The sequence below is a fragment of the Thermobia domestica genome, chromosome 1, assembly GCF_964235325.1.
Source record: "Thermobia domestica chromosome 1, izTheDome1.hap1.1, whole genome shotgun sequence".
Classification (NCBI taxonomy): domain Eukaryota; kingdom Metazoa; phylum Arthropoda; class Insecta; order Zygentoma; family Lepismatidae; genus Thermobia; species Thermobia domestica.
The window spans coordinates 71,283,556-71,296,503 of NC_137454.1; the positions used below are offsets into that span (position 1 = coordinate 71,283,556).

The window sequence follows — 12,948 nt, forward strand, 5'->3', positions numbered from 1 at the left end:
ATGTATCACACGTTGAGAAACCCTGCCATAGGAGTTATTATCTAGATGAATTGTCCCATATTAGTATGCGCCCCAACTGCTATCTAAACGTTATGTCACTTGTATACCACTTAGTTAGGTTCAATCTCCTTGTTCTAAGATTTTTTTTTTCCCAGGTAGCTGGGATCAGATTTTCGGATCGTTGTCCTCCACCTGTTTCTATCTTGTGTCATATCCGCTGTGACATCGCACTGCATCATGTCGTTCTTAACACAAGCTTCTCACTTTTTTTTTTTTTTTTTTTTTTTTGACCGACCTCGGACTTATTTCCCATTCAATTCTATAGCATCCACTCAATGACCTACGTCTTCCAAAGTTCTTCTTCTTACATGCTCCAACCATCTCAGTCTACTTTCTTGCAGTTTTCTACTACTGATCTCACATTTACTGTTCCTCTGATTACTTCATTCTTCATTCTTATTACGCATTCTTTGTCGTTCTGCGTCACTCCACACATCTACCGCAGCATCTTTATCTCCACAACATGCAACTTATGTTCCTCTCTTTTCTTCGTCTTCCAACATTCCGCTCCGTATAATATGACACTCTCATTACATTACTGCTTTGGAAACTTTTCGTTAAGGCTTATTTGTATCCTGAGGTCAAATAATATTCCTGCCGCTTCTCTCCATTTTATTGAACCACTGCTAATTTTGCATTTTTACATCTCGATCCATATTTGATTTGGTAGTTATTTTCATGACGGGCTGTCTACCTATTGTCAATCCCCAACCTGGAGGACCAGGATTTTCTGTCGGAGTTTTCTCTCCTAATTTGAAAGTACTACTGCTTTCAACTATTGTCAATATTCTAACCAAACTCCTTCACGTGGTGTATTTGTGACACACTGCTATTTTGTTTTGCTTCTATATATCACAATTGCAAGTATTGAGCTAGGGACGGGTGAAGCATGACGTATGTCCGCCAGTGCTTCCGACACCATTTGTTTCCAATGGGTTCCGAAGATATGACGAAACTATCAATAGTTATGGTTTGTGGTGTCTTTAAATATTATATTGAAAGAGAAAATTGCAATTTTTGTGTAAATTTCGGAAAGAAGGAACTTTAAAAAGAAAATGTATCAAGGATAAGAAAGTAAAAATATAGTGAAACATATACCTACACTTTTTGTAAGTAGTAGACATGTTGTTTGGAAGTGTATATGTGACTAGGAACCTTGCGTCTTGGTTGACAGCGGAACTGACGAAAATTACTTAACTCACGCATTGCCGGCAGATCATCTGCTGTAAATTTCCATGCGCTACAGTTCTTACATTCTTTCTTTAACATCATCCACTCACGGTAATCTTCTTCCTGTTCTTTTTTTACCTTCCATCACATCCTTATTAAGGCAATTCTTTCTCAAATATTGTCCTATCAAGTTTATTTTCTTTTCAACTAACCCATCATTGTTTTTCTGTCCCCTTTAACCTCTGGTATGATACATCATTATTGACTTTTCTTTCTAGTCAACTACAGACCCACATTTCAAGTGCGTCTACTCTCTTTCATAGCTTTTCCTTCATGACCATTCTTAGACGAAGGGTATCATAAAAGGCTGAAGTGTGGGGGCGAGGGAGAGAGGGACAATGACATTTGACATATGTATACATTTTAATCGACAGTAAGAATAATACTCTACGAAAAAGTGTGAAACTACTTATATCGGAGATCTTTCCCTCTTCCTCCGCCCAAAAATGAGACCACTGTCTTAGATCCTAAATCTGATGCACTTATCTGTCATTATTTTCACTCTTTTTTTTTTTTTTTTTTTTTTTAAGTAATATTCCTGACCCATTCTCATTATGAAGCATGTGATCGATCTTCCCTTTATTCCTCGATCAAAAACCTACAAAATAGTATGCTTTCCTTCTTGTAGAAACTTCTTTCCGTATTTATATTACTTTTACTACTTTCAAGCGATGAAAGATGTATGGTGGTCGTGAAAAAAAAAAAAAAAATCAAATTCGAGATTTCAACAAATTTCCACGTTTCATGGCCCATAGATACCTAAAAAGTTATTTTTCTGTCTGTCTTGATGTACACTCACGTAGAGGCCGTATCGTTCAACGTATCTCAACCAAATTTTAAACTTAAAGTTTCTATGTAACCCTCGAGGGGAATTTTTCGAATTTTCTTTCTACCCTTAACACAAAAGGTAATTTATTTAATGATAAAAAATTATGATTTCTCGAAAACGGCTCTAACGATTTTATTTATATTTCATAAATGAATTTTCCAGAAAAAAAAAGCCCCATCATTCGGTATGTCATTTCTCCGGGAAAAATCGAGGAGTAGCCAAAATGCAGTCGAACGATCTTGTAAAACTTGACATGTAGATATCAGAGGTATCACTCAGTCCAAACAATATTTCGTTAAAATTTTTTGCATAGCCTGTATTCAAAACTAGTGCATTATTTTCAGTATGGGAAAAGACGGATAAACATGAAATTATATTTGAAATAGTCAAAAATGGCACCTTTATTAAGAAATGTCTCACCGGGAATGAAACAAATTGATATTCAAGCTCGAGTATAGTGGCATAATTAACCCACTACAAAATTTTGTAGTAATGACGTAGAGCTGATATTTTGTTTGATATTCTCAAATTCTGGATATTCGAGTCTATTCGGGTCGCGGGTGTTTCCTGGTTATTTAATCTAGCTAGGTCCACGTGGTCAGTCCGGATCTGCCTGGATCAGACTGGGTCTGAGAAACGAGGCCCAGACTGAGACAAAAATTGTGACTCAAATAATCTGTTGACCCATGTGTTCCATTACTATTTTATAACTCAGAGTACTAGACAGGCCCGTATCCAAGGGGGATCTAGGGGAGGCCGCTCCCCTTAAATTTTCCCGGTAGGCTTGCAAATGAACTATAATATGGTGATAAACTATAATATGGTTGGATCGTGCCCCCCTTAACTTCTACCGGGCCCCCCTACATTTTTGGGATGCCTACCGGCCTGGTACTAGGGGGCATCGTTTATTGATAAACTTATTCAAATTAAAAAGAAAAAAGAAAACAAGAAATGAAAAGTAAAGAAAGAAAAAGAAATGCTTCACACAACATTCTATCTTCTAGTGCAAGGAATTCTGCCGATACTGGGCGTACATTCTCTCAGACTGTTACATTTAGAAACAGGCAAGCAATACGTGTTTTCGTTGACATAATTCTGTCTCCAATGCAGATGACAGCATTAACACTACTTCCACTGTCAAGAAAGACGGAGAGTCCACATCCATTTGAACAGCCTTGAATATATTGCATGAACATTTTGGAAATTTGCTTGGAAACAAGGAAATTATTAGCCACAATATGTTACAAATCGTTTCTCGATTTCTCTCCTCCAGTATATTTTGATAATTTGCCGTTGATCATATCACTCAATTCTTAAGCTGAGTTGACTTCACGGTTAGTGGTGGTATAGCGAAATTTGTGTTCCTCCTGTCTCCTCTAAATAGTCTTTTGTATATTTTTTGTTCTATTTATAGGAAGAAGAGGACGAAGAGAAGAGCCTCTTTCACTCGCTGAGTGATTTTCGTGCTTTGAATCATTTCTTTCAATTTACATCCTTTTGTGTGGGAGTGTGTATGCAGCGTGTTGCTAATGCAAAGAAAGAAGGCGGTTCGTTAATTTCCATTCACGTCAGAGGTACACACAGAATAGAAGAGACAATCTTCTATTTTCCTTCTAGCAGGTTCTTTACACATATTTTCCATTTGTGAATGACATCCGGTGTCGTTGCTTTGGGAAATATGGCATTTGCGACAGTGAAAGGTGTATTTTTTTTTTTTTAACAGTCATATAATATTTATGACTAGGGAGCAGATTCTTTCTTTTCTTTTTTTTTTTTTTTTAAACTTTCCTTTCTTGTTTCTGAGTTAGAAAAAGAAAAATCATTGTCTGCGATTTTCAAAATGAAGTTGTAATCTTTTTACTTGCGACGGAATATACCCTTATGTAGTCCTTTAAGAAAAATATAGGATGTTTGCTTCGGTGAATATCGCTTCAAGCACATTTTAACCCCTTGTGTTCTAAGTATCATTTTCCTCTGTGCGTTCTGTAATACCGGTTATATTTACTGCTAAAAGACTGTCTAGACCGTTATATAGGGTATAGTTATTGTGCTTGCGTGAGGAGAATATTCACATTACTGATAAAAACAATTATTTACATTGTGGAACATTCGAACTGAAAAAGGGAAATTTGGATGTTCTTAAGGGATTTTATGCTGTATCATGTTGGCAACACTAACCAGAGATCAAATACAAGGTTTTCCTTTTTCAATCTCGAAATAGAGCTCGAAGTTGCTAATTATTTATCGTCAAAACAAACAAATTTGTGTTGTAATTGAATGCTCCCTTAGGCATTCCGTCTACTGAGACATTTTTTTTTGTCTTTTCTGTCAGTAAGGTGCTGTCACCTGAGGAGAAATAGTAGAACTAAGTCTTGCCTTGCATCCACTAACAAATTTCATCATCTCCAGGAGAATTAATACGACTCTTAATAAAGGATACATTTTCATGACATCCATATGGATGTCACTGGTACGTAAGGGGTTAATCAAAGGTCTGACGATTTCTACAGAAATCTATTGGCGTTTACTATAGCTTGACGCTACGTTTTGACACAAAACCTGGCTAGCGAATCTTAACAGTCCTTCCCCTTCTTTCCCCTTATCTCAGTGTTAACAGTGGCACTAACTCTGGTATTTGCAAGTTGCGTAAATTTGGAAACAAACAGTTTACTTCTTCTCTAATGTGAATTCATTGGTACAGTTCTGGTAATAGTTAACTATATCAGGTTGATCTCTTTAAACTTCGCGCCGTGGACAGAAATGCAGTCTTACAGGTGGATAGTATTCAGATTGTAAGAAGGTGAGGAAAAGAGAACGAAGATGCACAAGATGAGAAGAAAGAAAGAAAGAGAATGAAAGAAACACTTCCACATTTATTTCATAAGGAATTTAAGAAAAAAAATTCGGAACCTACCACCAGAATATTTGCGAAAGTGTTGGCAACATAATATTCTGGCAAAATATATCTCTCGCATATTCTTGAGCCTCAGCGTTCGGCCCAATTCTGGCCTTACAGAAGTTACCATCTAGGCATTCACCTCGTGGGACTGAGGAAAACCCTAATAATGAAGACCAGCCAGAGCCGGGTTCATACCCACGTTCGATCTACCTATTTTAATGCTTTTTTTTGTGTTAGACAGTGTCTGGCAAGGACACCCAGACCGTAAGGGCAAATCTGTACTGCTCAATAATGTTTACATGTTAAAATTGGCTTTATACTTCACTTTGAACACGTAATTCAATGTGTATTCTATTGTTCTTATAGCAGCATGCTTTATTTCCTAGTACTTTAAGTCTATTGTTGGTAGGCATTATAATTATTGGATCATAATCCTACTTCTCAAAGCTCGTTCAATTATTATGAACTTCTATGCAGTTTACAACATTGCATACCTTCACCAACAGACAATATGTGGCGAGAATATTTTTAACCACACTCGCATCGAAATTCCCAGCCCCTGTTTACAATCAGTACAATACGTTTCTGTCGCCTTATCATGAAAACAACGCTGTCCAGCGAACCTAACGGTCTTTGCTCTCTCTGTTTATTGTTTACAACACAGACTGCAACTTTGCATTATTGCCAGGCGTACAAAGTTTCCTCACACTTTCGAAAAAGAACACTTGTACAAAATTAAGTGGGCATTATATGATATGTAAGATTATATTACATAATAACTAATACGATTTGTCATAACGTTCATGTTTCAGTCATCTCAAAAGTAGCAATTTATGTAATTGGTTCTTGACGGTGCAGAAGTAGGTACATTCGGTTCAACGCTTCGTGTGCCTGGCAACCATGAATTAACCATGTAGGTTTGACAAGCAAGGTTTTGACGCTCGCACTACAATTGTTGTAAACAATTTTCCATCCTAGAGTGGACAGACACCAGGATTAATTAAAGAAATTTGTGTGCAATTAAAGTAATGAGTTAATTTGTTATGAAGATCACACAGCAGAATATGTAAGATTATACTGTTTATGTTACTCCATATGATAAATCTTGAACGAAATCGAATTTTTGAATTTTGTTTTTGGAAATTGACGGCTAGAGTAATTATCTCGGTCTCGTTAGTTAACGGAATCAATCCGTTAACATCTTCACGGGCAACGGTGGCGGCTATCCGTATTCCGTTTAAAATCTATAACATTATCCTAGCTTCTATGCAACCTGGAGAGTAACAGTGCTGGTTGCCTATAGTGAAAGGATATGGAATTGTGCGACTGTAGGATATTTACTGCCTTTTAGCAAAGTTTATTTGTTTTTATTTTGAGTTTTAGTCTTTGTGTTTTCCGCCCTTTGCAACACCGTGACTATGGACAAAATTTACTTTTAACGTGGGTTCTGTACAACGACTGGGCCTTGAATCCGGTATAGTTAGCGAATGCAGAAATCATCATGCAAGACCAACCTTTAAAGTAAAGGCCGTTCGCCACTACACTATCTCAACCTCAAGAGAGATGGATTTCAGATGGATGACATCGGTCCGGTTACTTTGGACAAAATAATAATAATAATAATAATAATAATAATAATAATAATAATAATAATAATAATAATAATAATAATAATAATAATAATAATAAATGTCACGAACACTCATCGATATCATTGTTCAACTTTGTCAGTAATTATATTTTTAGTTCAATATTCTTCAAAGAACATTCAACGAAGAGCAAAAGAAAATGATAAATAATTCAAAACTAAATTGTAATTAATTAATAAATTCTTTATCTCTAAAACTGCTATGTAACTCGGTATTTAAAATAATTGCTAAGCATTGAAGTCAGCTAGCTTTCGCTATTTAACGTGTAAAATCATGCATTGACAAATAATGATGAAAATATAAATAAATTCATAGGTACAAGTCCTTATTACGTATTTCACCACAAATACAGGAAGTTCCATAACCTCGCCTCGAGTCGAGTAACACAACTACTTGGCTTTTCCAATGTCAGAGTCTTCTTCTTCTTGTTCACCTCAACTATAGGTTGATGGGCAACATGAAAATTTTAAAACTTTTCTCTTGCTTGGGAGAGCTATTTTATACTTTGACAAGGAAATAATAACATCGAAAACCGATCAGGAGGAATACCTCATTACTAGTGTGTATTGTATCAATCCGTGTGTATTGTATCAATCATCAAAATTACATCAATTATGTAATGGTATGTATATACAAGTACTTGTTTCATATTTGTCAGTGCCTAGTGATTAGTCAGTGCTTGGGAAGTTTAAAATAAACACAACTGAACTAAAAATTACGCACATTAAAAAATATTTTCCACAAATCTTATTCTTTCATTTCAATAAACGTAAAAGATTAATCATAAGTATTGGTGTACAAAATTATCAATGTCTAAATTACAAAAGAAAAAAAAAAGAAAAAAGAAAGAAAAAAAAAAACAAAAAAAACGTTGTTTATTGATATGACATGTCTTGCATACGTCCTGTTCAATATAAATCATAGATAACTCATAGCATAACGGCAATAATAATAATAATAATAATAATAATAATAATAATAATAATAATAATAATAATAATTGTACATTTCCCATTTGTTTGCAAAATTCTGTGTTTGTATACCAGATAACATTTTCACATTCTAGTTTGTCCTGAAATACATATGTACTAAAAATTAGTTTTGATATCTTAGAACTCTTAAATTCTTTTTTTATTTCTTATGATGCTTATTTTATATCACACATCATTGTCACACAGTTTTTGTCCATGTAAAGTTGAGAATGTTCACAGTTTTATACATTTTTAGAAATGTTACTTTTTTTTTTTTTTATTTCAAGTAGTAGTACGTATGGCATTCTATTGCAAATTGTATTAGACCTGAAGGATTATTGTGATTGAGTGTAACCAAACTTGTTAACAAGAACGTGACGTTAACGCTGATCTATTCATTACACGAATCACAGTCGTGAGTTGAAACAGAAACAATTCTGTTATGAAAACTGTTACTATCGGCAGAAGACCCTGGAAGTGCTGTAATAGTAAATGCATTCATTATCTGGAAGGAAACCCTACAGGAAATTGAAAATATGTTTTGCGTGGTTCATGACACTTGGAAACCCATGAACGTTTTGGATGTGATATTGAAATTTGAAATTGGCTTTAAAGATTAGTCAATTATATATATTCAAGGTACAGCTTTTCTGTTGGCCACGAGACAAGCCATTTCTCATCTCATTTCGAAAACGAGACGAGAAGTCCTTTCTAAATTCGAGACGAGACAAGAAATTTCATGAGTGTCGTGGAGAACACTAGTTCACGCAGGTCTTTTGCATGAAGCGTTACATGATTCATAATGTAAACAAATATAAATTGATAAAATGATTATGCGAACACAGTGAAGAGCAGCATTTAAAGATACGCAAATCATTATACAGTATACTCCAATAATAAATAAGGTTTTAAATGTTATCAGAATCTTTCCATGTCACGAGGAGTCCATGAAGGGTGCGATATAACAATATTTAAACTATATTTATTATTGGAGTATATTGTGTAATGACTTGCTTATCATTAGACATTGACAAATGTTGTTCATTATGTTCGTACAGTCAATTTACTTTATCAATTTATAGTTGTTATTGCTATGAGTCGTGTAACACTAAAACAGTGTCTGAAGTCTAAAACTAAGATAAACGAATATCACACGCGAGACTCGAGAAATTTCTCGTCTTGTCTTTTCTCAAATTTGACTTCTCGTCTCATAGGAAACACAAATACAAATTGATTATCTATTTCCGTGTATAACTTATATATATCATCTTTAGTTCGATTTGAAAGTAGTAGTTTCTAGTATTATTCAAGCAACCAAACATAGTCTTGCAACCGCAGAAATATTGAATTCTTATATAATCCTGAAGAAGCGCACATAGCTGTTAAAGAATTATTTTCTCAAAGTACTATATTTCTTGCCAAAGTCTGTATCTCTGCTCGTATTCTACAGTCTTCTCCCTAAACAGACTTTCGTAGTCAACAACACATAGGTAGAGTGATTAGCTGGATTTTGGGGTTTAGCGTGTTTTTCAGTACCAAGTCTTTGTGAGGCGTGAACTTACAGCTTAATGTGGGATCCGCTGGAAATTAAACCTGGGTCTTCTTCACCGTAGACGTGAACGCATCACCATATATTAACGAGAGAGCTCTATTAAATCCTTATTAGGCTCACACTAATGGGTCTCATATGATTTTAGGGGCGCTCCCACAGGGGATCACCCAAGTCCGGACCTTTTTCACCAAAATTTCATAACTCAACATACATTTGTACAGTGCCTCAATAAAACTATACTTATTTAACAGGGTAATGATTTATGTAGCATGAAAAATTTGATCTTACACTTCATCTGTGCTCTTTCTCTCATAAAGACAATCTAGTTCTATCATTTTTTGAATGAAAATGTAAGTGGAATTATTTTACAATTATTTATCGTATTTTCGGGTGCAAAATAATACCGTTCAATATTACATAGACGCAGTGGCTTGTAGTATTAGACTTCCCCTCACAAAGCTTAGATCCCTCCCAACAAAGTTTTCTGGATGCGTACCTGTACTATTGTAATGTTAGTTCGTCCATCCATCCGTCCGCTACTCCACTTAATGACACTTGAACGGAAGCGAATTTTTGAATTCCGTTTTTACTAGAGCAAGTATTTCAGCCGAGTTCATTCATGGAGTCAATGCGTTAATACCTTCACGGGTAGCGGCGCTTTTAACGATGCTAGTCCATATCTCATACATGGAATTCTGACGTTTCCACTACCAGCATAGATACTTTATTCATAAATGTAAGTTTCGATGGTCCTCTTTACTTTCTTTACCAGAGTTTATTTTAATCTCTTCTTTGCATACGAGCCTGAAATTCAAATTATAGATTGATGATGAAAACAGATAACAACTACAATGGAAACATGTAAACAATGAATATTTTTTGTGCCTCAAAATTAAGTGAAGTTTTCTTTCTGTTCCAGCCAACTGGATTTTTGGAGGTGTCTGTTCCGTATTCCAGCATGGAAGAAGTGTACGTGGTGGTGAGATGGGAGGTTGGAAACAAGTTTTGCATTCGCATCGTCGTGCCTGATGGCTCCGTTATGCTCCAGGTAAGTCACGAGTTTACACAAAAAGTTCTCAGGTCTTATAGATCTGAGAATATTATTCATAGATGGTCATTATGTTACTGTTTCAGTCTATTGAAAACAACATTGAAACATATAAAAATTAAGAGCATTTTAACCTATTTAGTTAAACCAAATGAAATGTAGACCTACAGATCATAGCAGTAACCACGAACTTAATAAAATTATGTGCAATCTGAATGCTCGCAAATTACATTTTAGGTGTTTGTGTATTAATACCAAACTGCTATGTGGCAGCCAGTTTTCGTGCTTATCAACTACTGAAGTACAGAAAAAGTCCCCTCGTCACCATTTTAGGCGTGATGGGCTTAGGCAAGATAGGAGTTCCCATGTCCTTAAAAATGGCGTAAACTGTTATATTGAAGACATCAGTGGCTGATACGCCGTTAGACGAAATAGGAGGACGCCGAATGAGGTTTTTCAAGCCTAGAAATTTCTGTTTAGCTTTTAGTATGTGGTGTAGGAAAATCAATTTCTATGCTACCAATTCAATCGATATAATGTCCATATGCTACAAATGGTAAGGAACACATTTTAGCTTGATTTTAGCATTTTAGCTTGATAGAAATCAATGTACGTACTTGTCAGGGCTGATCCAGGGGGGAATCGGGACGATCCCCCCAGAAGAGGAAACTTTCTTATTTTATATATAAATAAAACCCATCCCAGAGTTTGGAGCTCTTAAAAGTAGCTCTAAGAAGCAGTATTACAAGTCACAGCCTCCCAGAAGTCCGTCCTGGATCCACCCCTGCTACTTGTACATACAAAGAGTGAATATAAGTTTAATAATCTGTAATTAACGTAATACGTGTGCATGAGAAGATGGACACATTACCCCTACGTACACCAAAGTGGGTTAAAAATTGTTCACACTTTTATTAGGATAAGAATTTTTATGGATGTTTCTTTAGTATCATGTCATTACTCAGGCTTTTTTTTTTTTTTTTGGTCAAAAGTAATAATTTTATTTTCTGTCATTCAATACTTTTAATTTCTAGATAATAATCCAAAATTTTTCAAAAAAAGTTTTCGTGATGAACATAAAGTACCCACTCTTTGGGTAACGTGTAACCATAATGTGCATGAGGTTATTTCCAGTTAAACTTGAAGATTATAACACTAAGCGTCGCTACGGAGTACAGCTGACGCAAAGCATCGTACACCTAAATGGAAAAATGTTGCTGGTTTCAGAGTGATGATATTAAGAGTGGAATCAAGGGTTACGCGTAATACCGCACACCAAAGGAGGGTTTAAAAATGTCCACCACGTAATGATTATTCTTTGACCCAGAAAATGTTATTTTCTTCTCTATTTTGTACTAACTATAAACTGAAACAACTGAAGTCACATAGAGAGGAATATTACATTTTCTGGGACAGAAAAAATAATTATTTACATGCTGGACATTTTTTAACCTTCCCTTGGTGTGCAGTGTTACGCGTAACCGTTTGGTGCACGTATAGGGTTAAAACTTCCATGCTTGGTCTTTCGAAACAATTACCGTTTCTTATAGATGATAAAGCCTAAATAAACAACGTCCCCATGGCTGGATTTGCAGTTCATTGATAGTGTTGTGAAGTAGTTCATTTGCTGCTCTTACACCGTATCATTTTGTGAAACTTGCATTCAGCAACATGGAGTATGATAAAGGCAACACACGAACTACGTTAATGCATAATAAATAAGTGCAGAAATAATGCTGATGTGTTAGTTCTTTATAACGTAAATCAAAACAAGTTATTTTAAAACCCATCTTCGTTATCTCAATCTTTTCCTACATACCTTGTTTAGGTAGAATACGCGACAAAACGTACTAGCGACAAAACGTACCACCGACAAAACGTACCACTTACCCTGAGGGATGCTTGTGAAAGGTTTTCTAAAAACACTTTAAATAATGACAAGCGACAAAACGTACCACTTGCCTGGAAGGCTACTTGCGAAGAGTCTTCCAATCAGCCATCAAATAATGACAGGCGACAAAACGTACCACTTTATACGATGTATATAAGTATATATATATATGGGCCAAAATAAGGTTAAAAGTTGAACAGATTGGTGGTGAGAAAAGAACCGATGCAAGACCAAGACTAAGACTAAGGCTAAGACTAAAACCATGCATGCAAGATTCTCGAAACACCAAGACCATACCTGCAAGATTCTCGCCAGACCAAGACCAGCAAGAATCTTGCATATGCAAGATTTGAATATTTGCTGATTTCCATCACACTTTATCCAGGCTTTGGACCAGGGACGGATAGGTATTATTAGAGGGGCGCGGACGCTTTCTCCCACAAGGGCAACCAGCATCTCAATGTCACAAATCAATTGCACAGTTTTCTTTCTACAGTAAGTCAATAGTATTAACAATTGACAATTAAAACCTGATATTCTTTCATCAGTATATTATTCTGAATTGTTCAAAATATTATATGAAGTTCAAGGAGAACGTCTACTATATTACAAAATTAGCAGATGTTTTAGTGTACTAGTTTTTGATGCTACTATATCTATCACTTTTGCATTTTAAATATTTTTTAATAAATCTTTTTCAATAGACATCAACATAAATGTTTTCAATTGTTCCTGAGACACGGTACTCGTTAGCCTATTTTTAATGCATTTCAGTTTATTTCTGTTTTGAAAAATTTCTTTCACATGTTACCTGAGTTA

At 35.3% G+C, this 12,948-nt stretch overlaps 1 protein-coding gene across 1 annotated transcript in view; it reads left to right on the forward strand.

Annotated features, from left to right (window-relative positions):
* LOC145685965 (C-Maf-inducing protein-like) overlaps positions 1-12,948 on the forward strand; it is a 504,177-nt gene that overhangs the window by 112,446 nt on the left and 378,783 nt on the right. The window contains exon 2 of the mRNA XM_081758762.1: positions 10,110-10,238. Coding sequence (XP_081614888.1) covers positions 10,110-10,238 — 129 coding nt within the window. The remainder of the gene's footprint in view (positions 1-10,109; positions 10,239-12,948) is intronic.